The sequence below is a fragment of the Myotis daubentonii genome, chromosome 19 (assembly GCF_963259705.1).
Source record: "Myotis daubentonii chromosome 19, mMyoDau2.1, whole genome shotgun sequence".
NCBI lineage: Eukaryota > Metazoa > Chordata > Mammalia > Chiroptera > Vespertilionidae > Myotis > Myotis daubentonii.
Window position 1 is genome coordinate 7542146 of NC_081858.1, and position 25913 is coordinate 7568058.

Here is a 25913-nt window from a genome sequence, read left to right on the forward strand (position 1 = left end):
ACCTCTTTCCTCCACTGTGAAACGGCAGAGTGGGGTGGGGGTGGGGGGTGTCAGCCCCTAAAATGCCCTTTACAACACTAAATTCTATGACCAGGGGCCTTTATTTCCTCATCTTTAAAATGTGAATAACATACGCCATCACCAAGAGAACCGTTGTGTATCTCAATAAAAGAACTCACAGAAAAGTACTCTATAAATATAATTCTTTCTACATATGCCGTACACTAGTACAGATCATGACAGAGCATTATAGGACACACACAAATACCTTATTATGAAACTATGCTGCTCCAAATATTATTTTAAATAAGGAAGCCATTAGCTTCCTTATATTTTTATTAAAGAACTTTCATTAGCTCTATAGTGGGTCTCTACTTGCTCCATGGCAGCAGAAGCTAAAACTTACAAAGTGAAAATTAATCAGAATCCACGAACTCTGCTTGTTCGCCTCAAAAGCTCTGATTTTCCATCACGAGCAAACTACATTAAAAAGAATCATTATTACAATACCTTATGCAACAAAAGGTATGTCAAAGCAATATTGACCAACAGAGCACTCTGATGGGACATTAAAGTTCTGGCTTCCTTAATTAGGTTTTTGCAGTACATGAGAGCATGCAAGTTCTAGGTGTGATGGTCACATCACCTAAGTCACGGCAGGGACACTTTGCGTGCAATTCACAGTATCAGGTAGCATAAAGAAGTGCAAGACTTCTGTCATTTTTGTGAACCAAGGTGTCACACTGTAATGCTGAATGTGTCACACTGGCTCAAGTCTTCAATGGTTTAGAAACTGAAAAAGTACCAGGAGTCTTATGAGATCAACTAGGCACACCACCCCATCACAGGAAGGCTCCTCACAGCATCCCTGGCCAGCAGAAGGCTTTTGGTGAAGAGCTGACCTCCCCAATCAGTCTGATTCACTGCAAGGCAACTCTATTAAAAAGTACTTCCTTCCATGGTTAGAAAACAGATTCCACCACCCTAGCTGGTTTGCTCAGTGGTTAGAGCATTGGCCCAAGGAGGGTTGCGGATTCGATTCCAGTCAAGAGCATGTACTTCAGTTGCAGGCTCGATCCCAGGCCCCGGTTGGGGTACATGTGGGAGGCAACCAATTGATGTGTTTCTCTCACATCACTGTTCTCTGTCTCTTCCCCTCTCTTCCACTCTCTCTAAAAATCAATAGAAAAAAAAAATACTCAGTTGAGGATTAACTAAAAAGAAAACAGATTCTACCTATGGCCCTGATTTTTGCCCTTTTGAGAAAATAAATCTATTCCCTCTTCCACGTGACAGTTCTTCAAATGGCTGAAGACACCCAACGCATTTCCCCTTAGCCGTTTCTTCTTTGGTCTAAATACTACCCGTTTCCTCCAAATAATTATCATACCACTAGTTCTCATACCCACATTTCTGAATATTTCTGCATCTACTTACAGTGTCCCTCTTCAAATGTGGTACTCAGGACTCAACTATACCCCACATATCGACTGTCAAGTGCCATGAACAAAAGGATTATATCAGATTTGCTACTTCATTTGTAGCTATCATCATCCTGGCTATGGAACTAATGATCCACCAAATCTTCTGGAGTCTGTTGTATTAAATATTGAAGGCAAACAAAAAAGTATAAAGAATATTACAAACACCCATGGACTCACCACCCCATTTAAATAAAATATTACTAATAAGTTTAAAACTCCTATGCATCTCTCGGTGTCTACATCCTCTTCCCTCCAATCTTAATCTCAACTTGGTGTTTATCATTCTTCAGTCTTTTATTTTTTAAATATATTTTTATTGATTTCAGAGAGGAAGGTAGAGGGAGAAGATAGAAACATCAATGATGAAAGAGAATCATTGATCGGCTGCCTCCTGCACACACACCCTTGGGGATCAAGCCCACAACCTGGGCATGTGCCCTTGACCAGAATCAAACCTGGGAACCTTCAATCCACAGGCCGACACTCTATCCACTGAGCCAAACTGGCCAGGGCCTTCAGAGTCTTTTAAAACACAAATTGCAGTTAAAGAAAAATGTCCACATGTCTTACTTCCACAATATTTATTTTATTTTGTCAATCCTCACCTGAGGATATTTTTCCATTGATTTTTAGAGAGTAGAAGGGAAGGGGAAAGACAGAGAAACATCGACGTGAGAGACACACATTGACTGGTTGCTTCCCACACACGCCCTGACCGGGGCTGGGATTGAGCTTGCAACCCAGGTACATGCCCTTGACCAGAATCAAATCCAGACTCATCAGTCCACAGGCTGACACTCTATCCACTGAGCCAAACAGGCTAGAACTCCACAATATTTTTAAGTGTAAATTATTAGCTTAATAAACTTTCTACCCATTTTAAATCTCAACTCATTGCACACAAACCTCCACCCAGCATTTATATCATCTTTGCATCTCAATTCTGTCATCCTCTGCATTAGCTACTTCTCCCACACATAGATCATCTGCAAAATATGGTCTGTGGGACTTCATGTCTTAATTATTTAAAAAAAAAAAACACAAAAAAAGTTAACCAGGATGGGACTGAGGACAGAGCCTGTGGCAAACCACTGTAGCACTCCCCCCAAGCAGACATGGATCCATTAAGCAGCCCACCCTGGGCCTGGCCACAGCATCAGTTACAAATCCACTCAACCACACTGTCATCCCACACTTCTCCATCCTCGCCATAACGGCGTCAGGGAAACAAACCCTCATCTGATCACAAGTGATCAGGCAATAAAGAACAGGATAATGAGTCAATAACACTGGAGTTCCAGTTTTCACTAGACAGAACACGGCGGTTTTATTTTTGGCATGTCTGGTCCACAGCTGAGCCTATCCATGAACTGGGTGGTGTCTGTCCATCTGTCTGTGCCAGAGTGAGTCTCAGCACTAGGCAACCATGAAGCGCAGAGAGACGGACCAGCATCAGCTGGGAGGGAGCCAGGCCACTTCTCAGATAGCTTCAGAGCAGAGTACGTCCCTAACAGGCCCTGGAATTCAGGGTTCAGTGAGTATGAAGTAAAGGCCAACATTCAGAGACCCGCATGGGTTCTCAAAGGCAGACAGTGCTAACCAACCACGGGCAGTTTACTCTGATCCTTGGAATACACAAGCCTGTTTTGTAAAAATTATAAAATATAAAATTAAGTAAATTATGAAATGCAACTATTGGACAAAAGACTCAGAGTTGCTAAGAGATCGCATAAATGTCAGTCATGATTTCATTACACAGACTGGCATTTCCCAAAGCAGGCTCAGCAGAACAGCTGCTCCTCGGGGTGTTAATATGTCACTTTAATACACGGACATGTGTTACATGTCTCTAAGGAGACAGAAGCTGCAATCGCCCAAGCTTACTTGGTTCCTGAACACTTCTTAGAGCTCCTTAGAAGACACTTTAAAAAACACTGAAATGGGTTACTGGTCCATCGATTAAGATGTTTTGGGTGCTAACTACATGCTGGGCACTAAGACTAGCAATTCTCATCCACTTTCCACCTCAACCTGCCAAACTGATACCTTTCTACCAGTGACTTCCCATGAACAAGAGGGAAAGGTTTTGGTGTCTGCCCTTAGTCAGGTTGTATGACAAGACTGGCCCCAAATAGGGGCAATCTCTGTAATTCTGTAGTCCAAAAATTAGCTACAAGGCTGCATGGTTAGGTAGAGCAACTGAATCATCAGCATTTGAGGAGAATCCAAATCAGTGCTCAGAGATTACAAACTAGAAGATTCCAATGAAATTAAACATTCTGGGTAAGTTTTCATTAGGAACTAAACTGTACAACTTCAGCCACTTTAAAATGAAGAAACTTGCCCTGGCTGGTTTGCTAAGTGGTTAGAGTGTCAGCCTGTGGAATGAAGGATTGCAGGTTCGATTCCCAGTCAAGAGCACGTGCCTCAGTTGCAGGTTCCCAGGCCCCAATAGGGGTGAGTGTGGGAGGCAACCAATCGATGTCTCTCTCTCACGTTGATATTTCTCCCCCTACCCCTTCTACTCTCTCTAGAAATCAATGGAAAAAAATATCCTCATGTGAGGATTAAGAAACAACAACAATTAATTTTAAAAATGGAGAAACTTTTCAGAGATTTTCAAGAAGTCTCAAATATATCAGACCTTAAAAACTTTGGAAGCTGAAAACAGATTTGTATTATCAGCTTCAAAGAAAATATCAGGTTGTTTTAAATAACACAACCTGAAATCTGTACAACAGCATTATGAGATGAAAAACTGAGAACAAAAAGTAGATGTTTCGGTGCACCATCCCCACTTACTAACCCTAGATCACAGGGCTTATTCTGTAGAAAATGATATTCAGGATAAAGTTTAAATCTTGGATAACAAACAATAAGTCTCTTTGAGGGATTTATAAAAGCTAAAGGTGAGAATTACTTCCAAAAAGGGATCAGGACTGTACCTACACTTAGGTATTAAACACAGAAATGTGCAAACTGGAAAAGGAGGGTGTCTTTTTTTCTTCTTTTAAAGAAGAATTACAGGCTTTAAGAATTTCTTTTCATCCTGGAGGGGAAATATCAACAAGAAAAAGACCTAGTAAAACTTTCACAAGTAAATTTTAAAGAGTCTCACCCAAATGAAATCTAATTGTTGGATTTCTTAAGTTATATTAAATCTAGCAAGTTTACAAGCCTAAATTTTCCAAAGGCCTAATGGGCTCTTTTAGTACACCAGGACTGGAACGGCTCTGCCCAGTAAAAGCCCCACTGAGTGAGCCTCAGCTGCAAGAATTTGCTAATAAAAGTGTCTCCAGCATTTTGCTTTATAGCACCACTGTGAATTGTACATTACAAAAGAAAAAGAAAAAACGACCCTTGGCTCAAAAATTAGCTTTATTAACTCTGCCTGGATTAGGGTTACCAGTGAGGCCCACAACAGGGGGAAAGTGTCATTGTTCTGGTCACACTTTCATGGATGAAGTCTGCTTGAGGAGAACAGACTCATCTCAATTTCCTTTCTTCCCGCTCACTCTTAAACCCACTCACTTTTGCCCTCCCCGGGCCACTGGTTCTGGTCAAGGTCACCAGTGAGTTCCAAGTTGCTAAATCCAATGGGCATCTCTCAGTCCTCCTCTTACTTGACTAACAGGAGCACTTGATGCCTTTGATCACTTTCTCCCATTTGAAAACTTTCATCCCTTGCTTCCAGGGCACTATGCACTCTGGGTTTTCTTCCTGCCTCACAGGTACTGCCCGCTCAGCCTCCTCATCCCCTCGCCCTGATCACCAGACTCAATCCCGGAACCCCTTCCTCTATCTACTCTTACTGCCCCGATGAGCTCATCCATCCAGTTTCCCGGCTTTGAACACCACCATGTGCTGACAGCTTCCAAATTTAGGTTTCCAGCCAGAGCTGAACCCAGAACTCACCTCCAGCCTCACATCCACCCAACTCTGACCTTCCCCCAACTTGCACATCCCACTTTTTCCTTGTTAGTGAGGGCCACCTCAACCATCAGCTGATCAGGCCAAACACCTGGGAGTTTCTGTTGACTCCTCCACCTCTCCCCACACCAGACCATTATCAACCCTGACTCCACCTACTTCTACTGGTATGTCATGGTCCATAACACCATCTTCTCTCATCTGGATTATTTTAATAACCTTCTAACCTTCTCCTTGCTGGTATCCTTGTCACGCTATAGCCTATTCTCTACATACCAGCCAAAATGATCCCTTTTCAAATGTAAGTCTGACTTAGTCACTCCTCTGCTCAAAACACTTCAATGACTTCCCATCTCATTCAAAATAAAAGTTCAAGTTCTATTAATGGATTAAGTGCCTTTCACATTCCGACCATCTCTCCTTCTCTTAGCCCCATCTGCTCACTATGCCCCCATATTAGTTTCTTGCTCTAACCAACTACCACAAACTGAGTGGTTAAAACAATACAAATTTATCTTACAGTTCTGGAGGCCAGAAGTCTAAAATCAAGGTGTTAGTCTTGGCAGGGTAGCTAGTTAGTTAGAACATCGTCCTAATATGCCAAGGTTGCAGGTTCAAACTCCAGTCGGGGCACATACAAGAAGCAACCAAGGAATGCATCAATAAGTGGGACAAGCCGATGTCTCTGTCTCTTCCAGGAGGCTTTAGGGGGGAATCTGTTTCCTTAGCTTTTCCAGCTTCTAAAGGATACCTGCATTCCTTGGTTTATGGTCCCTTCCTCCATTTTCTTTCTTTTTAAAAAAAAATATATATATATATATATATATATATATATATATATATATATATATATATATATATTGATTTCAGAGAGGAAGGGAGAGGGAAGATAGAAACATCAATGATGAGAGAGAATCATTGACCAGCTCCTGCCACCTGCACACCCCCTAGTGGGAATCGAGCCCGCAACCCAGGCACGTCCCCTTGACTGGAATCGAACCCGGGACTCTTCAGTCCACAGGCCAAACCTCTATCCACTGAGCCAAACCAGCTAGGGCCCTTCCTCCATTTTCAAAGCCAGCAGCACAGCATCTTCTCTCCTCTCAACCTCCTGCCACCCTCTTATAAGGAGCTCTGTCATTACATTGAACCTACTTGGATAATCACCCCATCGGAAGATGCTTAACTAACATCTGCAAAGGTCCTTTACCATAAAAGTAACATTTTCACAGTTTCTGGGATTAGGAGATGAACACCTTCGGGGGGACATTAATCATCCTTCCACAACCTAGGCACTGTGACCTGACATGAGCTCACCTGCTGTTCCTTAAATACAGCAGGTGTGCTCATCTCAGGGTTCTGCACTGGCTAGTCTCCTGGGTGGAGACCTGCATAGCTTCTTTCTTCCCCGCTTCAGGTCTTTGCTCAAAGGTCACCTTCTCTGTGAAGTTTTCCCAGGCCATTAAAAGTGAACCCAAGCCCGGCCGGTGTGGTTCAGTGGTTGAGCGTCAACCTATCAACCAGGAGGTCATGGATTCTATTCCCAGTCAGGGCACATGCCTGGGTTGTGGGCTCAATCCCCGATAGGGGACATGCAAGAGGCAGTCAATTCTTTCTCATCATTGATGTTTCTGTCTCTCCCTTGCCTTTCCTGTCTGAAATTAATAAAATATATTTTTTTAAAGTGAACCCAAGCATCACCTCTGCTGTAAGATTTTTCTCCACTGTACTTATCCTATAAAATGTAAGCTTTCTGAAAGACAGGAATTTTTCTTATGTTTTGTTCACTGCTGTACTCACTGTCTAGAGAACTTAGTCCATTTCCATTTCTCCCCCCCCCCCCCATTGAGCCCTTTCAGCCCGCCCCTATTCTCCCCCCATATCCTCCCCTGGCCCCAGGCCTTCAGCACCTTACTGTCTGTGTCCATGCGTTATGCATATATGCATTTAAGGTCTTTGGTTGATTACCTCCCACCTACCCACCCTCCCAGACCGTCCCTCTGAGATTCTGCACTCTGTTCCACGCAGTCCATTTACATTTAATGCCATTTATGTCTGCCATTTGCTATTTGTTTTCTGTGTGTCTAGAACAGTACATAGCACATAGTAGGCACACTGTAAACAACTGAATGAGAAGAGTAAGTCCAACTTTTTTTCTTTTTTTTCAACGCTTTAAAAAACTAGATTGCTTGTATTTTCAAAGGTTAGCTTCTGGCATGTGCTAACTTAAGGAGGCTCCAATTTTCTTATTCAAAAACAATCTCTTGCTTTTGCTTGTTTTTCTTTTAAACTTTTTAATATGAAAAACTTCAACACAAAAGTAGAGTGAACAGTGCCCAGACGGCATGGCTCAGTGGTTGAGCTTCAACCTAGAAATGAAGAGATCACTAGTTTGCTTCTGGTAGGATACTGCCCAGGTTGGAGTCTCTGTCCCCAGTAGGGTGTGTGTAGCTGATAGATGAAGTTTCTCCATCATCAATTTCTATCTCTCTATCCCTCTCCCTTCCTCTCTCTCTAAAAATCAATAAAAACATATATTTTTTTTAAAGTAAAGTGAACAATATAAAGAACTCCCAAGAACCCATCAGTTGAAACAATTATCAATACTACTTTGCGATAGCCAGTTAGCCTGGAGGTCAAATCACCCTCACTATTGCCGACAACAATCAAGGCTTAACTACAAGACTGCGCACAAAGACCACTAGGGGGTGCACCAAGAAAGCATAAAAAATGCGGAGACAAAGAAATAGGACAAAATTGTCCATGGAGGATATGGAGTTCAGAACCACACTTTTAAGGTCTCTCAAGAACTGTCTGGAACCCGCCGATAAATGTAGTGAGATCCTCAAGAAATCTAATGAGACCCTCGATGTTGTGATAAAGAACCAACTAGAAATTAAGCATACACTGACTGAAATAAAGAATATTATACAGACACCCAACAGCAGACCAGAGGAGCGCAAGAATCAAGTCAAAGATTCGAAATGCGAAGAAGCAAAAAACACCCAACTGGAAAAGCAAAATGAAAAAAGAATCTGAAAATACAAAGATAGTGTAAGGAGCCTCTGGGACAGCTTCAAGCATACCAACATCAGAATTATAGGGGTGCCAGAAGATGAGAGAGATTAAGATATTGAAAACCCATTTGAAGAAATAATGACAGAAAACTTTCCCCACCTGGTGAAAGAAATAGACTTACAGGTCCAGGAAGCGCAGAGAACCCCAAACAAAAGGAATCCAAAGAGGACCACACCAAGACACATCATAATTAAAATGCCAAGAGCAAAAGACAAAGAGAGAATCTTAAAAGCAGCAAGAGAAAGAAACTCAGTTACCTACAAGGGAGTACCCATACGACTGTCAGCTGATTTCTCAACAGAAACTTTGCAGGCCAGAAGGGAGTAGCAAGAAATATTCAAAGTGATGAATACCAAGAACCTATAACCAAGATTACTTTATCCAGCAAAGCTATCATTCAGAACTGAAGGTCAGATAAAGAGCTTCACAGATAAGAAAAAGCTAAAGGAGTTCATCACCACCAACCCAGTATTATATGAAATGCTGAAAGGTTTCCTTTAAGAAGAGGAAGAAGAAGAAAAAGGTAAAGATACAAATTATGAACAACAAACATGCATCTATCAACAAGTGAATCTAAGAATCAAGTGAATAAATAATCTGGTGATCATAATAGAATCAGGGACATAGAAAGGGAATGGACTGACTATTCTTGGGGGGGAAAGGGGTGTGGGAGATGCGGGAAGAGACTGGACAAAAATCATGCACCTATGGATGAGGACAGTGGGTGGGGAGTGAGGGCGGAGGGTGGGGCGGGAACTGGGAGGAGGGGAGTTATAGGGGGAAAAAAGAGGAACAAATGTAATAATCTGAACAATAAAGATGTAATTTAAAAAAAAATACTACTTTGCCATTCTTATTTCATCTAGCTCCCTACTTTTTCTTCTAGAGTTCTTCGATTTTCCATAACCCCTCTTTAAAGGAGGCAGTCACTGTAACCTGGTGACTTAAAAGGCAACTCCGGAAGGTGCTGGGGTCTCAGGCTTGCACATATTTCCTTGACAGAGAAGTCTGGTCGCAAAGTGAAACTTAAGAACTAAGGGACCCCTGCCAGCAACGACAGGTCTTCAGAATCATTTCTGCTATGAAAATCAATTTAGTTGCACTTAGCTATGGATTCCCAACTTTTAAAGACTTAAGATCTTTAACTATAAAACCTCAGCTTTTAGTTTTTCCTATTTGCACATCTGGGAAGATTGTAAGATCACATTTTCCTTGAAACTTAAAATCATTATCTAATATACTGGTTTTAGTTCCACAATTACTTATTTATTTTGATAACACCTATTTCTTGCTCACCAATTTTATCATAAATCTTAAGTTTTTTAACCTCCGCATCTTGCTTTTTCTTTATTGCTTTCTTTATGCACAATTTTCCACATTTTGCTTGAAAAACATGACTTTATTACCTACCAGCTAAACATCTAAAATTATACAACAGGAAAACAAATAACTAAAATATATATTAAAAATGAATATTAAAAAAGACAGAATCATAGATATGGAGAACAGATTAACAGTTTCTAGGGGTTCGAAACGGGGGGAGGAATGAGGTGAGTGTGCCTTGTTGATGAATGTGCTGTATCTTCACTGTGGTCACACGAATCTACACCTGTGATAAAATTGCACAGAACTAAATACACAAATAAGTGCATGGAAAATGGGTGAAATGTGAATAAGCTCTGTGCACTGCACCAACACCAATTTCCTGGTTTTGATACTGTTCCTCCAATGGAAAAACCCGGGGAGAGGGTACACGGGATCTCTCTATTATTTTTTGCATCTCCCTGTGAATTTATAATTATTTTAAGTTTTTTTTAAAATAATGTTGATGAACATCCTACAAACCTTTACTCCTCAGAATTATTCATGCCATAAATAAGAGCACACTTTCACTTCTCATAAAAACCAAATCATTTTTTGTAGTTTTGAAATCGACAATTTTGTAATTGTTATGCATTCAAAAATATTATTCTTTAAAGTGCCAGGAATCCTGTGGGCACACACAATAAAATGAACATAAAATTATAAACAGCGAGATAATAAAGCTGTTCAATGAATTGCCCAATGCATAACTTTGCTTACTGTTTGAGATGATATTTCAGCATGATACACTCCCACAGAGACGCTAAGTCCCTCGAGGGATGACTACTGATAGCATGGAGCTAGAGAGGTCAGCATTGAAAGTACACAGGAATCACTAACGTAGTAGGACTTTAGGTCTGAGTGAGCTCACAAAGCAGAAAAAGAGAGGGGATGCAGAAAGGAGACAAAGTCAGAGCAAAATCCGTTTTCCAGCATAGTCTGTGGCATAATTAAATCTCCAAAGTCCTCCCCAATCAGGGTTCCTTAGTGTGAGTCAGTTACCAATTTGGCATAAAGATCTAAGCAAACAGGTTTTCTCCAAGGGCACACATATAGTTCATGGTGCCAATTCCACGTAGCTGGCCCAATTTCACTACAGTCCCAAGGTGGCTACATTCACAGAGTGAGACAGAGAGTGAGCCCCTCTAAAATAAAGTCATAAACAGCAGGACAGTCCATTCAACAGAAGGACTTCTTCCCTGTTTCAAAAATAAAAACACCACACGAAACAAATAAAAATGCTACTTATTTTTATTACTTCGTGGTTTTGTTTTAATTCTTGAAAAAAACAAAGCCAATTCTACAAATTACTGGCCATCCATGGCCATCTTCATGCAACAGCCCTATGGAAAAAGTTCTGGCTTCACATCAGAGCCACTTTAGGGGTTCCGTTTAAAATAGTTTCTACTCTTATACATGTGCTCTAAAAATGAGGCTGAAAAGCAACAACAATACAAATCCAACTGGCCAAAGAGAGAAGAATTCTGGTGGACAATTGGACTACTGTGTTGCAAATTAAACTGTTCACACCTGCAGAATAAGCTCCCCAGCATAACCGATCTCCCCTGAAATGCAGCCCCATTGTAGCAAAAGGGGATCTCTTCTTCCACTAACTAGATCCTATCTTTCACTGATAAACTCTTTGGATGAGAAAACCAGCAGCAGATGTGAAAGCCACATGGCCCTCTACAAAGCAGGAGAGCAAAAAGCAATGTTAAAAGAAAAGATTCCTTAAACAGCAGCTCCCTATCAAGAATGAAGATGTTATCATCGAATGCTGACTTTGTGGAAAGCAGCTAGCTATTAGACGCTATTCCAAGACTCCGGCTCACAGTATCAGGCTGACATCCAGGAGTTGGACTCGCTCAGCTACACCCTTGTTTTCAACTCTTGGGAACAGGGCCAATGTGTAAAGTTAGAATATAACAAACCCAGTTTGCAAGGGGAAAGAAGAAGACAATGTGGGCACTCTTACTTAATGTAATCAATAGGCTCTGAGCGTGGTTTACACTTCAGTACATTTTCATTTAGCGCATTTTAAATTTGAATAATTTCTTCCATAATTTCCCAAAGATTTCCACACTCTGCATCAAAAAAGACTCGCTAACACCCCCAATGAAGTAATACTGTGGCAATCAGGAATACTGAAGACTTTTTCAATTACCTATTTAAGTAGAAAAATACAGGGTAGGGCAAAAGTAGGTTTACAGTTGTGAATACATGAAACACAGAGTTTATTCTTTTTTTTTTTTAATATATTTTATTGACTTTTTACAGAGAGGAAAGGAGAGTGATAGAGAGCCAGAAACATCGATGAGAGAGAAACATCCATCAGCTGCCTCCTGCACGCCCCCCACTGGGGATGCGCCTGCAACCAAGGTACATGCCCCTGACCGGAATCGAACCCGGGACCCCTGAGTCCGCAGGCCGACGCTCTATCCACTGAGTCAAACCGGTTCTGGCCAGAGTTTATTCTTGTATTATTATTTGTTAATTCTTGTATTATTTTTCCATACAAACTGTAAACCTACTTTTGCCCTGCTCTGTAATTTTGATTAAGCAAAATGCTTCATAAAAAAAATAGTGTAAAAGCAGAAACTCTATAAATTTTATGTGGTTTCATTCAACAGCCATAGAAATAGCAAGCACCAGAGTCTCAATTTGGCTACAGTTTTCACCACTCTCAAACTGCCTTAATATTTTTAACTTTACATTCTTGGTGGAGCTTTGGATTTTAGTGTATGTTTCTCCTACCACTCAATCTTACCAACTCTTTCTCTTAAAGGTATAGACACTTGTGTAAAATACATTATAGAAACCGGGGGGGGGGGGGGGAGGATGGTAACCACTAAGAAAGTTATTTATTTGGCAGTTATGGACAACAGATATCACAGTGTCCATGAAAACCCAGCAATCATATACACATTTAACTTGTGATAAATTACACGCTCTTCACCAAAAAGATACCCTTGCCTCAAAACATGCCAAAGGCACACTGGCATCACCTGGTTAGAAACACAGACTATTGGGTCCCACCCTGGACCTCCTGAACCCAAATTTGCATTTTATCAAGATCCCCTGTGATTCATGTGCACAATAAAGTTTGGCCAGACGATATCTCCCACCATCCCACTCCATGAATGTATGCTCCAGAGTAAGCATGAGATGGGTGTCATTGACCTGCAATTCCCTTGGTGGGTCTCAGGTCTCACAGGCCTCACACCTCACTGAGTGGGTTCTGGTGTTTAAAGAGTAATTTGGACTCTATGCCTAAAACATGACTTCACTGTTTTGTCCCCAGGTTGACCCTCAGCTCCCAACCTAACGACTTGGCTTGATTAAACCAAGGGCTGGCATCTTTGCATTAAAAACGGTGAAGACATTAACAGCTCAGGCTAGCTCAATAAAGACGGCGCACAGAGTTGTCAGCCTTGAGCACACAGCCACAGGTCAGCCATAACTCAGACTGCAGGGGGAACAGAGCTCTTGAGCAGATGGTCACAAAAAGATAAACACCAAGTAACAATGTCAAACACAATTCCTTAAGTTTAAGGTTGCTTTTCTTCACGTTAAGATGCTACCCAATTCATTAATTCTTTAAAGCTGGTCATTCTGTTAAGTAAATTTCTGTTATGGAGGAGCTTCCTATACTTTAATTACATATTTAGGTAGATCTTCAATATCGGTTAATGACGGCTTACCTGTGCACACCTTCCCAGGTCTTTCCTGTCCAGATACTGAAATATATTGATTGCCAATTCATAAGGCAGTTGGATATCAAAGAAGGGCACATCGTCCATTTCATTCTGAGAAGAAAAGGAGAAAGGCAATAAGCTTACAATTCTGAGATTTTAAAATGCTCATATTTGCAGGCCCTTTAAATTACCAGAGATATTCTTGGGTGGCGACAAGAGAGATGATGGTGTTTCCCAGGGGAGTCAAGGGTTGTCACTATTCAGCAGAGCTCAGTCATAGAACTAACTCTGAATTTGACAACCATTCTCAATCCTCTACACTCCCACAAGTCTACCCTCACATTCACGTATGAAATCCACAAGACCATTTCCCATTATGCTTCAAAAGGAGAAGCAGGTGCCATCTTACAAGCTGGTGTATCACTGGTATCCGTGCATAGGTCTGTGGAAAGCCTCTTGGTCTCTAAGGAAAGGTAAGCAGCAGGCAGCCAAGAGTGAGCCATGAAACCAGGTCAGCCATCGGTCCTCTTAGGACAACTGCTACCAACCCCTTCCCCCCCACCCCCAACTTGAGGGGAGTATCCCGGAGCCACAGGAGAAATGCTGACCTAGGTCACTCAAGTGTTTTCATCAGGAAAGGGGAATAGGGCCGTGAACATGAGCAAAAAGTAAATAAATGAAATGCTGCCCTAGAGCGAGGTGAACACCAGCCCGCCTTGGCCGCGGGAGAAGCACGAGGTTTCCTAATGCACTCAGGGGCTCACACTGGTTAACCTGCGTGAGCCAGTGCAAACAAAGCAGTTCTTCTTCGGTGTCATTTATTAATGCGGAGAAATTAGAGCTCGCCTGCCTTTGGATAAGCAATTAGGGATGAGGTAACAGGCTTTATTTGAGAGATAAGGCTGTCATGACGATCCTAGTAGCACAAAGAAATATGAGTGTGAAACAGAAAAGAAAACCAAGTGTACATATGCAACCCTCTGCCTGTTCCCAAATCCACCTGCCAAAGCTCGCTTTGGTGTTTGCTGCTGCAAAGCCAGGCAAAGCAACGCTCTCTGTCCCAACAGAACTTGCTTAATAAAATTCATCTTTAATAAGCTTTGGCTGACATCAGTGACTTACTAGTTGCAAACAAATTACTAATTCATCACTCAAGTATAATAATTATTTATTAGAAGGCTGAATTCTCAAAAGTGAAAATAGTCTCAGAATTTTTAAGGGAATGTGAGCACTGATTTAAACCCTTCAAGATTCAAGGTAAAGATTGTTCTGGAATCATGTTTTCCATTCATCTAGGAGTCTCAGGGCTAAAAGATAATCCAGGGCATAAGAAAGTATTATATTCAACTACAAAAACAGTGCAAGGCTAAGTGTGAGGCCAAAAAAGATCTCTAGAGGAAAAAAGAGTTAAGAGTTGACAGTTCTCTGTGGGTAAAGAAGGAACAGAATGTTAAATCAAGAGAGAAATGTTGGCTATACAAGGAGGGGAAAAAAAACAACAGGGAAAAAATCTGTCAGTGTAATTGGAAGACAAAGGGGTCCTTGCCTAAAAAAATAATGAGAAGTCATCAGTCTAATGTCAGGCTAGGAACCCTCCTACAACTAACTGGCTTCACTCATCAAGAAAAAGAGGCAGCACGTTCTCTAATCCAGATGCGACTGCGGCTCCTCAACACAGCCCCAGAGTGAGTCACCGGCAGTGGAGGAGGCCACAACAAGGCGTGAGACTATCATTTGCAACCCTGCACTTCTGCCTGCTTTCTCTTTTGATTATTGGACTACGGTGAGGTGGAGACGTCCACCTTACCTACTCATAAAAGGAGCAAGAGAAAAACGTTCCTTATTCTCACACAAGCAGAATGAAGGCAAAGAAAAGCCTCTGCCCGCGGCTTTTCACTGTTGAAACGTGCCAAGCATTGTTTTCTCCCATCGTTCCCTCCGGGACCCACTATAAACTGGGTCTGGCCTTGACACTACTGTGAAGAAGCATGAGAAATCACCTGTGTTTTTAGTTATTTTGATGCAGAAAAGTCTTACTTCTGGTTGCAGCAGCCTTCCCCCTTTTGCCTATTCAGTTGACCAATTTTTTATTTCCATCCTAGAAAACAGTGCCTCTACCTTAGCATTCCCCAACCCTGCCATCATCTTCCTTGATCCCAACCACTGAGATCTCTGGGATGTAGCACAGCATGAAGTTTAGAGCAAAGATTCAAACTGATAATCCTGGCTCTTCCTCCTGACTAGCCATGAGACCAGGTTAAATGCATCCGAGCCTCAGTTTCCTCATCAGCAAAACAGGATATAACTACCTGCGAAGAGGTATGTTATTAAGAATAAAATGAGCCCTAGCCGGTTTGGCTCAGTGGATAGAGTGTCAGCCTGCAGACTGAAGGGCCGCAGGTTCAATTCTATCAAGGGCTCAAACCTAGGTTGCAGGCTCCCAGCCCTGGTCAGGGCATGCGGAAGCAACCAATCTATGTGTCTCTCTCACATTGGTGTTTCTCACTGTCTCTCCCTCTCCCTTCCAGTCTCTCTAAAAATCAATGGAAAAAAATATCTTCAGGGTGGAGAAACCAAGATGGCGACATAGGTAAACACCGGAGTTTGCTGCCTCGAACACCCACTTCAAAAATACAACTAAAAGACGGAACGGACATCATCCAGACCCACAGGAAGGCTGGCTGAGTGGAAATTCTACAACTAGAAGGAAAGAGAAAAGCATACCGAGACTCAGAGGAGGCGCAGTGCGGAAGTAAAATACTAAGGTACAGAGGCACACACGGAGCGGGCTGGCGGCTGAGGGCGCGGATGTCATTTTCAATCGGGAGGGAGTCTCAGGCTCTGAGCTCCAGTTCCGGGCAAGTCTCTAGGGACCCAGACTCATATGGGAGAAGCGGGACTGTCTGGCATCGGTTGGAACTCAAGGGCAGCTTTCTCTCGGAGGGGCTTGCAGCTATTGCCGGAACACTGAGAAGCGGGGCCTCTGAGAGCAGCCGTAACTGCTAGCCCCGCCCTGTTGATCCCGTGGGACCCGCCCCGCCCAAGCCCTGCACTGAGGCTTTTGCTGGATAGCCTAAGGCAGAGGCTAGATTAGCACCTCCCTAGATATCCAGGAGCCAGTGTACCCAGAGGTCAGAGTGGGACCATCCAGTTTGCAGCTCTGTGGAACCATAAAGGACACACTCAGGGGGCAGACTCAGTGAGCACCAAAGCCCCATTGAAGCAAGTCTTGCCCCAGAGGGGTGTCTCCAGCACAGAAGTTCTCCCACTGCAGACACAGCTGATTCTCACAGCCAATTGGCCTGGAGGTCAATTCCTCCCAATGATACCTACAACAATCAAGACTTAACTACAAGACTGTGCACAAAGCCCACAAGGGGGTGCACCAAGAGTGTCCACCTCAGGTAATTGGGGAGGCTGAACCACTGGGCCCTAGAGGACACTTAGCACAGAAAACCACTTTATCAACACAGGGAAGCATAAAAAATGCGGAGACAAAGAAAAAGGACACAAATGACAGAAATGGAGGAAAACAAACTACTGGATATAGAGTTCAAAACCACACTTTTAAGGTTTTTCAAGAATTTTCTAGAAACTGCCGATAAACTTAATGAGACCTACAAGAAATCTAATGAGACCCTCGAGGTTGTGATAACGGACCAACTAGAAAGTAAGCATACACTGACTGAAATAAAGAATATTATACAGACTCCAAACAGCAGACTAGAGGATTGCAAGAATCAAGTCAACGATTTGAAATACGAAGAAGCAAAAAACACTCAACTGGAAAAGCAAAATGAAAAAAGAATCCAAAAATATGAAGATAGTGTAAGGAGCCTCTGGGACAGCTTCAAGCGCACCAACATCCGAATTATAGGGGTGCCAGAAGAAGAGAGAGAGCAAGATATTGAAAACCTATTTGAAGAAATAATGGCAGAAAACTTCCCCTACCCGGTGAAAGAAATAGACTTACAAGTCCAGGAAGCACAGAGAACCCCAAACAAAAGGAATCCAAAGAGGACCACACCAAGACACATCATAGTTAAAATGTCAAGAGCAGCCGAGACCGGTTTGGCTCAGTGGATAGAGCGTCGGACTGAGGGGTCCCGGGTTCGATTCCGGTCAGGGGCATGTACCTGGGTTGCGGGCACATCCCCAGTGGGAGATGTGCAGGAGGTGGCTGATCGATGTTTCTCTCCCATCGATGTTTCTGACTCTCTATCTCTCTCCCTTCCTCTCTGTATAAAATCAATAAAATTTATTTAAATAAATAAATAAATAAAATAAAATGTCAAGAGCAAAAGACAAAGAGAGAATCTTAAAAGCAGCAAGAGAAAGACAGTCAGTTACCTACAAGGGAATACCCATACGACTGTCAGCTGATTTCTCAACAGAAACTTTGCAGGCCAGAAGGGAGTAGCAAGAAATATTCAAAGTGATGAATGCCAAGAACCTACAACCAAGATTACTTTATCCAGCAAAGCTATCATTCAGAATTGAAGGTCAGATAAAGAGCTTCACAGATAAGGAAAAGCTAAAGGAGTTCATCACCACCAAACCAGTATTATGTGAAATACTGAAAGGTATCCTTTAAGAAGAGGAAGAAGAAGAAAAAGGTAAAGATACAAATTATGAACAACAAATACACATCTATCAACAAGTGAATCTGAAAATCAAGTGAATAATCTGATGAACGGAATGAACTGGTGATTATAATAGAATCGGGGCATAGAAAGGGAGTGGACTGACTATTCTTGGGGGGGGGAAGGGGTGAGGGGGATGCGGGAATAGACTGGACAAAAATCGTGCACCTATGGATGAGGACTGGGTGGGGAGTGAGGGAGGAGGGTGGGGTGGGAACTGGGTGGAGGGGAGTTATGGGGGAAAAAAGAGGAACAACTGTAATAATCTGAACAATAAAGATTTAATTAATCAAAAAAAATATCTTCGGGTGAGGATTTAAAAAAAAGAGTATTACATGGAAAGGGCTTGGCACAAGTAAGTACCAGGGCTAAGCACACAAGAATGGGATGTTAATATTGCCATTTTCTTTTCTTGAGTGACACTCCAACTCCTTTTTCCATCAACAAATATGTGTTGATTAGGTCCACATCCCATGCTATTCCCCTACCACTTAGTTGTTTACACAGAAAATTGCCTCCCCTGTCGTACTATAAGCAGCTAATAGTTGGTGACAGTGGAAAGGGGATGTTATAGCAGAGGCTAAGTAATCCAGGAGTCTGAACACTGAATATGTCCATACAACAGGTCTTTCCTGAGGAGGCGTTTTAAAAAGAATCATCAATTTTAAAAGGTTATACCACAGTGAAAAAAAACGGTGCAGCCACCAGGGTACAAATGACCAGTCGGGGTGTTATGTTTCCCACACCAACAAATGAACAGAGACACCATGCTCGTCTCACTGTTAATGCACCAGTTGTGATAGTTCTTGGTCATTTATAAGTTCTGAAAGGCAATAACTGTTTCGAAGCATTGATTAAAATTATAACTAATGTCAATACCAACATTACAAAATGAAACTTTTTTAAAAAAATCACTGGGCTCTTAGAACTCCAAAATGATGGTCAATCCCGAACAGATCAAGTCCCAGACTGTTATGTAAACAACCTACCCTGTTGCTACACTGGGTAGCAACAAAAGAAAAACATCTTTTTGGGGAATGGCAGGAAAAAAAGGGAAACCAATATACCAAAGGAAGGTCTACAGCTTAAGAAAATATGGAGACCCACAAGATCAGGAGAATAAATGCTGAAGTTCCATGTTGTGCACTTGGAATCTTTTTGGCAAGACAGCCTACCAGTGGCTCTTGTAGTGGATGCTGCAGTCATATTGTCTCTCTGGGCCCACAACACTCATCCCCCCCCAGGATGCCCAGAATGCTGCCTGCTGCTGGCTCGCAGCTGAGTCCTTCTTAGGCATTGCCACTGGCCAAACAAGATGCTTCATCTAAGACTGCATCCCCTCCTGGAGGGTAGTCTACATCCGGTGACTCGCCAATACCTACAATACACAAGCCTGGCCCCTGTACCTCTCAGAAAGGCCAACTCACTAGACCGTTTACATGCAAATCTCCACCTCAGAGCCTGTTTCAAGAAAAAAATCTAACCTTTCTTTTCCAAAGTGAGAGACACAATCCATGATAGGCCTGTGTTCCACACATTCCCAAGGGTTCTTATGCACAATTCTGGTAACATTAGGTAACCTACTTTCCTCTCCTCTACTCGAGGAAACATAATGGAATATAGGTAAATCAGAGTGCAATAATTATACCAAAATCACAAACAAAAAATCTAGAGAAGCTTCAAGGTGAAGCAAATCATTCACTTTGTTATTATTAGTAATGTGTCACTTGGGAAACACCTTACTAAGGATTGAGTTATGAGCATGTTTGACCTTGTGGTTGAAAATGCAACTCTTTATAGGAACCATAATTTGACAAGAAACCAGAGCCACATCCTGGACAGAGGCTGTAGCCCTGTAACCACCTACACCTAACAGCTGCAGCATAATGTATTAAGCTCTGGCTTTGATACTTCCCACAGTTCATAAATATAAGCAAAGAATGTTACTTGCTACTAATGTGCAGAGAAATACTCTGTAAACTAAAAGGTACTACCAGACTTCCACCTAGGCTATTCTGAAGCACACAGCCATCTAAAAAGTTATGGAACGCATCAACTAAGTCTATATCTATACTGACTTAAAAACATGAAAATGGATAAATTGGCATTTAAGAAAAAATATATTCCAAGAAGGAAGAGATTAAAGGCACTGGAAATATTAATATAGAGCCCAATTTATGATACAGAAAAACAATAAATTCAAAATATTAACATTCTTTCAAATTTAAAGAAAAACATCTTTTTGGTAACACACAATCTGGCTTTTAATTAGTTAATGGCTCAGATATTGATTCTCTACCTCTACTGATGACTCTTCTCCTGTATTACTCATCAAAACTATCTGTGGCGTTAAAAAAATGCCCACGATCTCTCAGACCTACTGCCGCCAATTTCCAAGGGTGGACTCAGGCATCTCTTCCTCAGGGAGCCTCGTGCACACTAAAAGTTGAGAACCACAACCCTAAATTATAGACAGATATAAAAATCAATACTTTCTCAACCAAGCCAAAAAAAAAAAAGAACCACACAGAGGGGTCAAGTTACTTTGTTAATTCAAAGTCAGTGAATACTAGATTTTCCCAAAGTCTACTGGACTTACTCCAAAAATGCTAAGAGAAATTGCAAATGGATCCATCCCCAGGGAGGCTGATTTGTACTCCTATGTGCTAATGTAAGACTAATTCTGTAAATGGATTGGTTTTGTGCCTTACTGCTAGAAATTCAATCTGTCTTCTCTTGTTTAGTAGAAGAAGGGATAATTACTAAGAGCCAAATCAGTAAAAAGTGAAGAAACCGACTTCAGTTTTGTTCCCAATGTATATCTCCAGGGCAAACAGAACACTAAAGCTCTCTCTAGGTGGTGTTTTAAGAAACTGAGACAAGCAACTCGAGTTCAAACAATAGATATGTAATAACATTTCTGCTAAATCTGTGACTGAAAGGAGACTGTTTTCTAAAGGAATTTATCTCAACTTTCCACAAACTGCACAAGCTGAGTGGAGAAGACCCACACGATCTCAATCAGGAGTGGATGAGTTCCAGTTTCACCTGTGTCTCCTTTAAAGAAAAAAAAAATTGGGTTGGTTGGGGGGGGCTGAAACACTGTCAAGATAAATAGGCATTCATTTATTTACATCCCAAATTTGTCTCAAAATTCGTGTTTTCTTACACAAAGCAGGAGCTTCTGAGCAATGACATTAACAGAATTTTTTTCTTTTTTCTATACTTCTGAATGTTATCGTTAATTACCTAGTTATTAATATTCATAGGAAGAGAGCAAACGGAAGGTCAGACACTGTAAGCATGGTCAGCTGGGCAACTTCAGGAAGCTGCAGCTTTGCGCCCCACAGGGAACCATGGGCCCATTCCCTGCACATCACTGGGGAAAGGGATCAAAGGGGAAGATGGGCACATGTCAGTGAAGTCGGGGGATGTAGGGAAGGTGCTTGCCTGTAAGTCTAACCTGGAAAAAGATAACTGGCTGGTGGCAGAGCCACTGCAAGCGCACGAAATCCTGAAGGGGTAGTTGATCAAGCTCCTGGGTATAAGCCCGAGACAGAGTTCTCGCTCTCTTGCCCCCTTGCCCTCCTTTGCATTCTCTTGCTTGTTGGCTCTTGTGCTTCTGTTTCTTGCTTGCTCCCTGACCCACACTCATCCTGGGCTAGCCCACCATGTGGCCTTAACCCCTAGAGCAGCCGTGGGCAAACTATGGCCCGCGGGCCGGATTCGGCCCGTTTGAAATGAATAAAACTATTGAAAAAAAAGACCGTACCCTTTTATGTAATGATGTTTACTTTGAATTTATATTAGTTCACACAAACACTCCATCCATGCTTTTGTTCCGGCCCTCCGGTCCAGTTTAAGAACCCATTGTGGCCCTCGAGTCAGAAAGTTTGCCCACCCCTGCCCTAGAGTGCCAGGGAGCACGATCACGCTCCTCCTGTCTTTTGCCAAAAGTGCCAGGAGCGCTATCAAAGCTTCGAAATGGCGTCCAGTTCTAAGTCTGCTTTTATTAGTGATGATGATATTGCTAAATATGTCAATGTAGTAAAGGTTTCCTTAAGTTTTTGAATATGTAACTTCATGTACTTGCGATTCATAATTTTTTTCCTAAACTGCTGTAAAATCAGCAAAAATGCCTTGGCAATTTTAGCGTAGTTCCTAGGATACTGATTGGCACTCAAAGGGTTAAGCAGCTGCAGGTCCCATAGCCATGCAGACCCCACATGCAATGGACTACAACTGGGAACACAAGCTAAACTAGCCAGATGCTGCATTGGACTGTGCTTTCGTATGGAGCAGAGACTCTGGGCAGTGGCCTTAATTCTAGCTTTGCTGAAGACAAGACTGGACTTTTCCATGGCGGGACGGAGGGAGGTGGGCCCTTGGGAACCCAGGGTTTAATTCCATGCAAATAAATATCACTCAAGTCAGGATCCTAACCTCTCCAACCATATTCCTACCAACAGGATGCGCTACATAATTTGTGGAGAACATTGTGAAACAAAAATGTGGGGCCCCTTGTTTAAAATGATAAAAATTTCACGCATTCAACAAGCACAGGCCCCTTCTGACCCTGGAGCCCTCTGTGATCACACAGGTTGCACAGGCCCATGAAGCCAGTGTGGCCACCAGAGAACCTTGGCACTTACTGTTCTATGCCTAGAATCCCTTTCCCAGATCTCTGAATGCTTGCTCTCTCCTCTTCCGTGAAATGCTATAACTATTTAAAATTACAGCTCTTCCCAAACACATACACACTGTATCCTTTCTACCTGCTTAATTTTTCTCCAGACCATTTAATACCTGACAATTATTTGTTCATTCTGTCTTCAACTCTACAATGTAAGCTCTATAAGGGTACAGATCCCCACCCCCATCCCCACCCTGTTTACTGTTGTATTCTCAGTACCCACAGGGAGCGCCTGGTACTAAGAAGCCACTTAGTGAATATTTATGGAATAAATGAATGAAGCCCCAACTGCTTTAAGCAGCAGAAGCTTTCAACAAAGAGATGACCTAAGTTACAAGTTGTTCTAGGATCTAGAGTCTATTTCAAAATGTGCCTCAGTAGCCCTAGCTGGTTTTGCATCGGCCTGCAGACTGAGGGGTACTGGGTTCGATTCCAGTCAAGGGCACATGCCTGGGTCGTGGGCTCAATCTCCAGTAGGAGGTGTGCAGGAGGCAGCCAATCAATGATTCTTTCTCATCATTTATGTTTCTATCTCTCTCTCCCTCTCCCTTCTCCTCTGAAATCAATAAAAAAATATATATATGAAAAAGAAAAAAAATGTGCCTCAGTAGAAACTCCTGCTCATTCATAGAAGGGAAAAAAAAAAAAAAGAATGGCATTTACCACAGAACCTTTTAGTTGAGGGAAAGGGAGAAGGAAGAGAACTTTGGGCTAGAAGGATCAGGGAAAAGTTCATACAGGCGAGAGAATTCAAGTTGAGCCTTAAACGGAAGGCAAAGAATAGCAAAGAGGAAGGAAAATCTTTCCTGGTACAATTCACGAGTTTACATTTGATTCCATTTGTCTTCTCATTTCACACTAGAAAGTTTCCTTGTTTCTAATTTAAAAACAGAAGTTAAGTCATCCAATTGATTTGTTGAAAACACAGATGTAGGCTGATGATGAATTAAATATTGGCATAGTGAGCAATAAATATTGGCCAGTAGTATTAAATTTTTATCAGGCCAGAAAAACTAAATCTTACCTTGAAGAATGCTTTGAATGTTCCCAAGACCCATAGAGCCTCTTTATAAGGTTGCTATAGGAAGCAGTTCTTTTTTTTCTTTTTTTTAATTTTGATGCTATCTTCTTTTATTTTTTTTAAATATATTTTTTATTAATTTTTTACAGAGAGGAAGGGAGAGGGATAGAGAGTTAGAAACATCGATGAGAGAGAAACATCAATCAGCTGCCTCCTGCACACCCCCTACTGGGGATGTGCCCGAAACCAAGGTACATGCCCTTGACCGGAATCGAACCTGGGACCCTTCGGTCCACAGGCCGACGCTCTATCCACTGAGCCAAACTGGTCAGGGCAGGAAGCAGCAGTTCTTATTTCAACTCAACAAATGCAGATGTCCCTACTGCACTAAGTGCCACAGGTAGAAACAAATATAAGACAACAGACCCTGCCCTCCAGGGATTCCCAATCCAAGAGGCAGGGAACCAGGGGTTTAAGGTGATAACTCTTAGCCAAGAGGAAGTGAAATGAACACTTCTATAATACTAATAGTAACAGCAGCACCAGAATAAATGTACTGGCTGCTTACTGTACACCGGGCTTGGTGCTACGAATATCCCATGTCTTATTCATTACCTCGGTACAAGATAGTTATGTACTAGCATCATCCTCATAAGCAGAAGAAGCTCACTTGTCCAAGGTCAAACAGCTAGTCAGCAGCAGAGGCTGAATTTGAATTCATGTCTGCCTGACTCTAGAGCCCAGACTGCATCTAGAGCCCAGAGTTATCCTGCATCCATTAATGTCATCCTTTTAGTTAAAAGGAGCAAGACTGGGCTTCTGAGGCCAGGAAGTATCTATTCTGTTTACTACCAATTCCCCAGCGCCCAGCTGATCAATACATGTATGCTGGATGAATAGAGAACACATACATTCCCATACTCTAGTACTGCTTCAAACACCCACTTAAAGTGGGCATCTCTTGTATCCACTGCCCAATACCCATTCCTCTTCTCTTCTTTTAGGAAATCACCCCACTCTCACTCTTGGTCAACATGGTTTCGATGGGGCTAACCCCACCCTTATATTCAGGAACAGGCAGTGAGTACAAGCCTGGCCAATTGGAGTCAGTGATTGGCTCAAGGATGGACACATGACCTGATATGGACCAATGAGAACTAAAGCTCATCATTTGCGGCATAAAACTATATGCTCTCTTTCCCCTGGGTTGCTAACCTGACAACATAAGACTGCAGTTGCTGGTAGCCATTTTATCCCAAAGAGAGAAAAGCCAGCCTTTGAATAAAGCCAATAAAAGGAGAGCAGGACCAAGAGATGGAGATATCCCTGGTTACATTATCTAAGCACCCAAAACAAGCACCGCCACCTGGAATTTGCAGTTACATGAATCAACAGATTCCGGTTTGGGGTTTTAAGTCTCTGTGAATTGAGCGCTGGTTGCTTACAGGCCAGAGTCCGGATACATCACCTAAATAAAAATGGGACCAAGCAACTGGAAATCACAGCCACAGTGAACGAAGCACGCAGCACCTTATCATCAGACTCCCGTGGCTTCACTACCTTCCAGAAGCCCGAGTTTATGGAGAGAGGACAATGAAGACAAAAGAGAGAAAGAGAAAGTGAGTACGGCATGCATCATTTCTGTCACTAGTTTAGCCATATACCAGGAAGACAACTTAGGTGTTCCCAACTCACACTAAAACGAGATGGCTTCTAAGAGCTATTTTGAAAAGCTTCACAAGAGAAGACAAGGCTCAAGGAGAATCTCTGAAGCAGTACTGCCCATTTACCCAGCCAAAGGCAACTCAACTCCTGACGGCTAACGTAGTAGTTGTTCCCACTCTAGTGATAACACTAAGGCTTGAGGTGAAAGAGCCTGCACCACAAATACACGAGAATGCATCGATATAACAGAGTGCACCCAAAGTTGGGGGAAAGGGAGGGAGGTGTGCTATGAGATGGTATCAGATTTTTATTTGCCTTTCATGTCAAGTGGATTGGCCTGTG

The 25913-nt window shown here is 42.3% G+C and overlaps 1 protein-coding gene across 3 annotated transcripts in view; it reads right to left on the minus strand.

The window, feature by feature from the left end:
• The window catches only part of FBXW8 (F-box and WD repeat domain containing 8), a 119583-nt gene that overhangs the window by 88706 nt on the left and 4964 nt on the right, over positions 1–25913 (minus strand). For all 3 annotated transcript variants that reach the window (XM_059676679.1, XM_059676680.1, XM_059676681.1), the window contains exon 2: positions 13556–13660. In XM_059676679.1, the coding sequence (XP_059532662.1) occupies positions 13556–13660 (105 nt within the window). The remainder of the gene's footprint in view (positions 1–13555; positions 13661–25913) is intronic.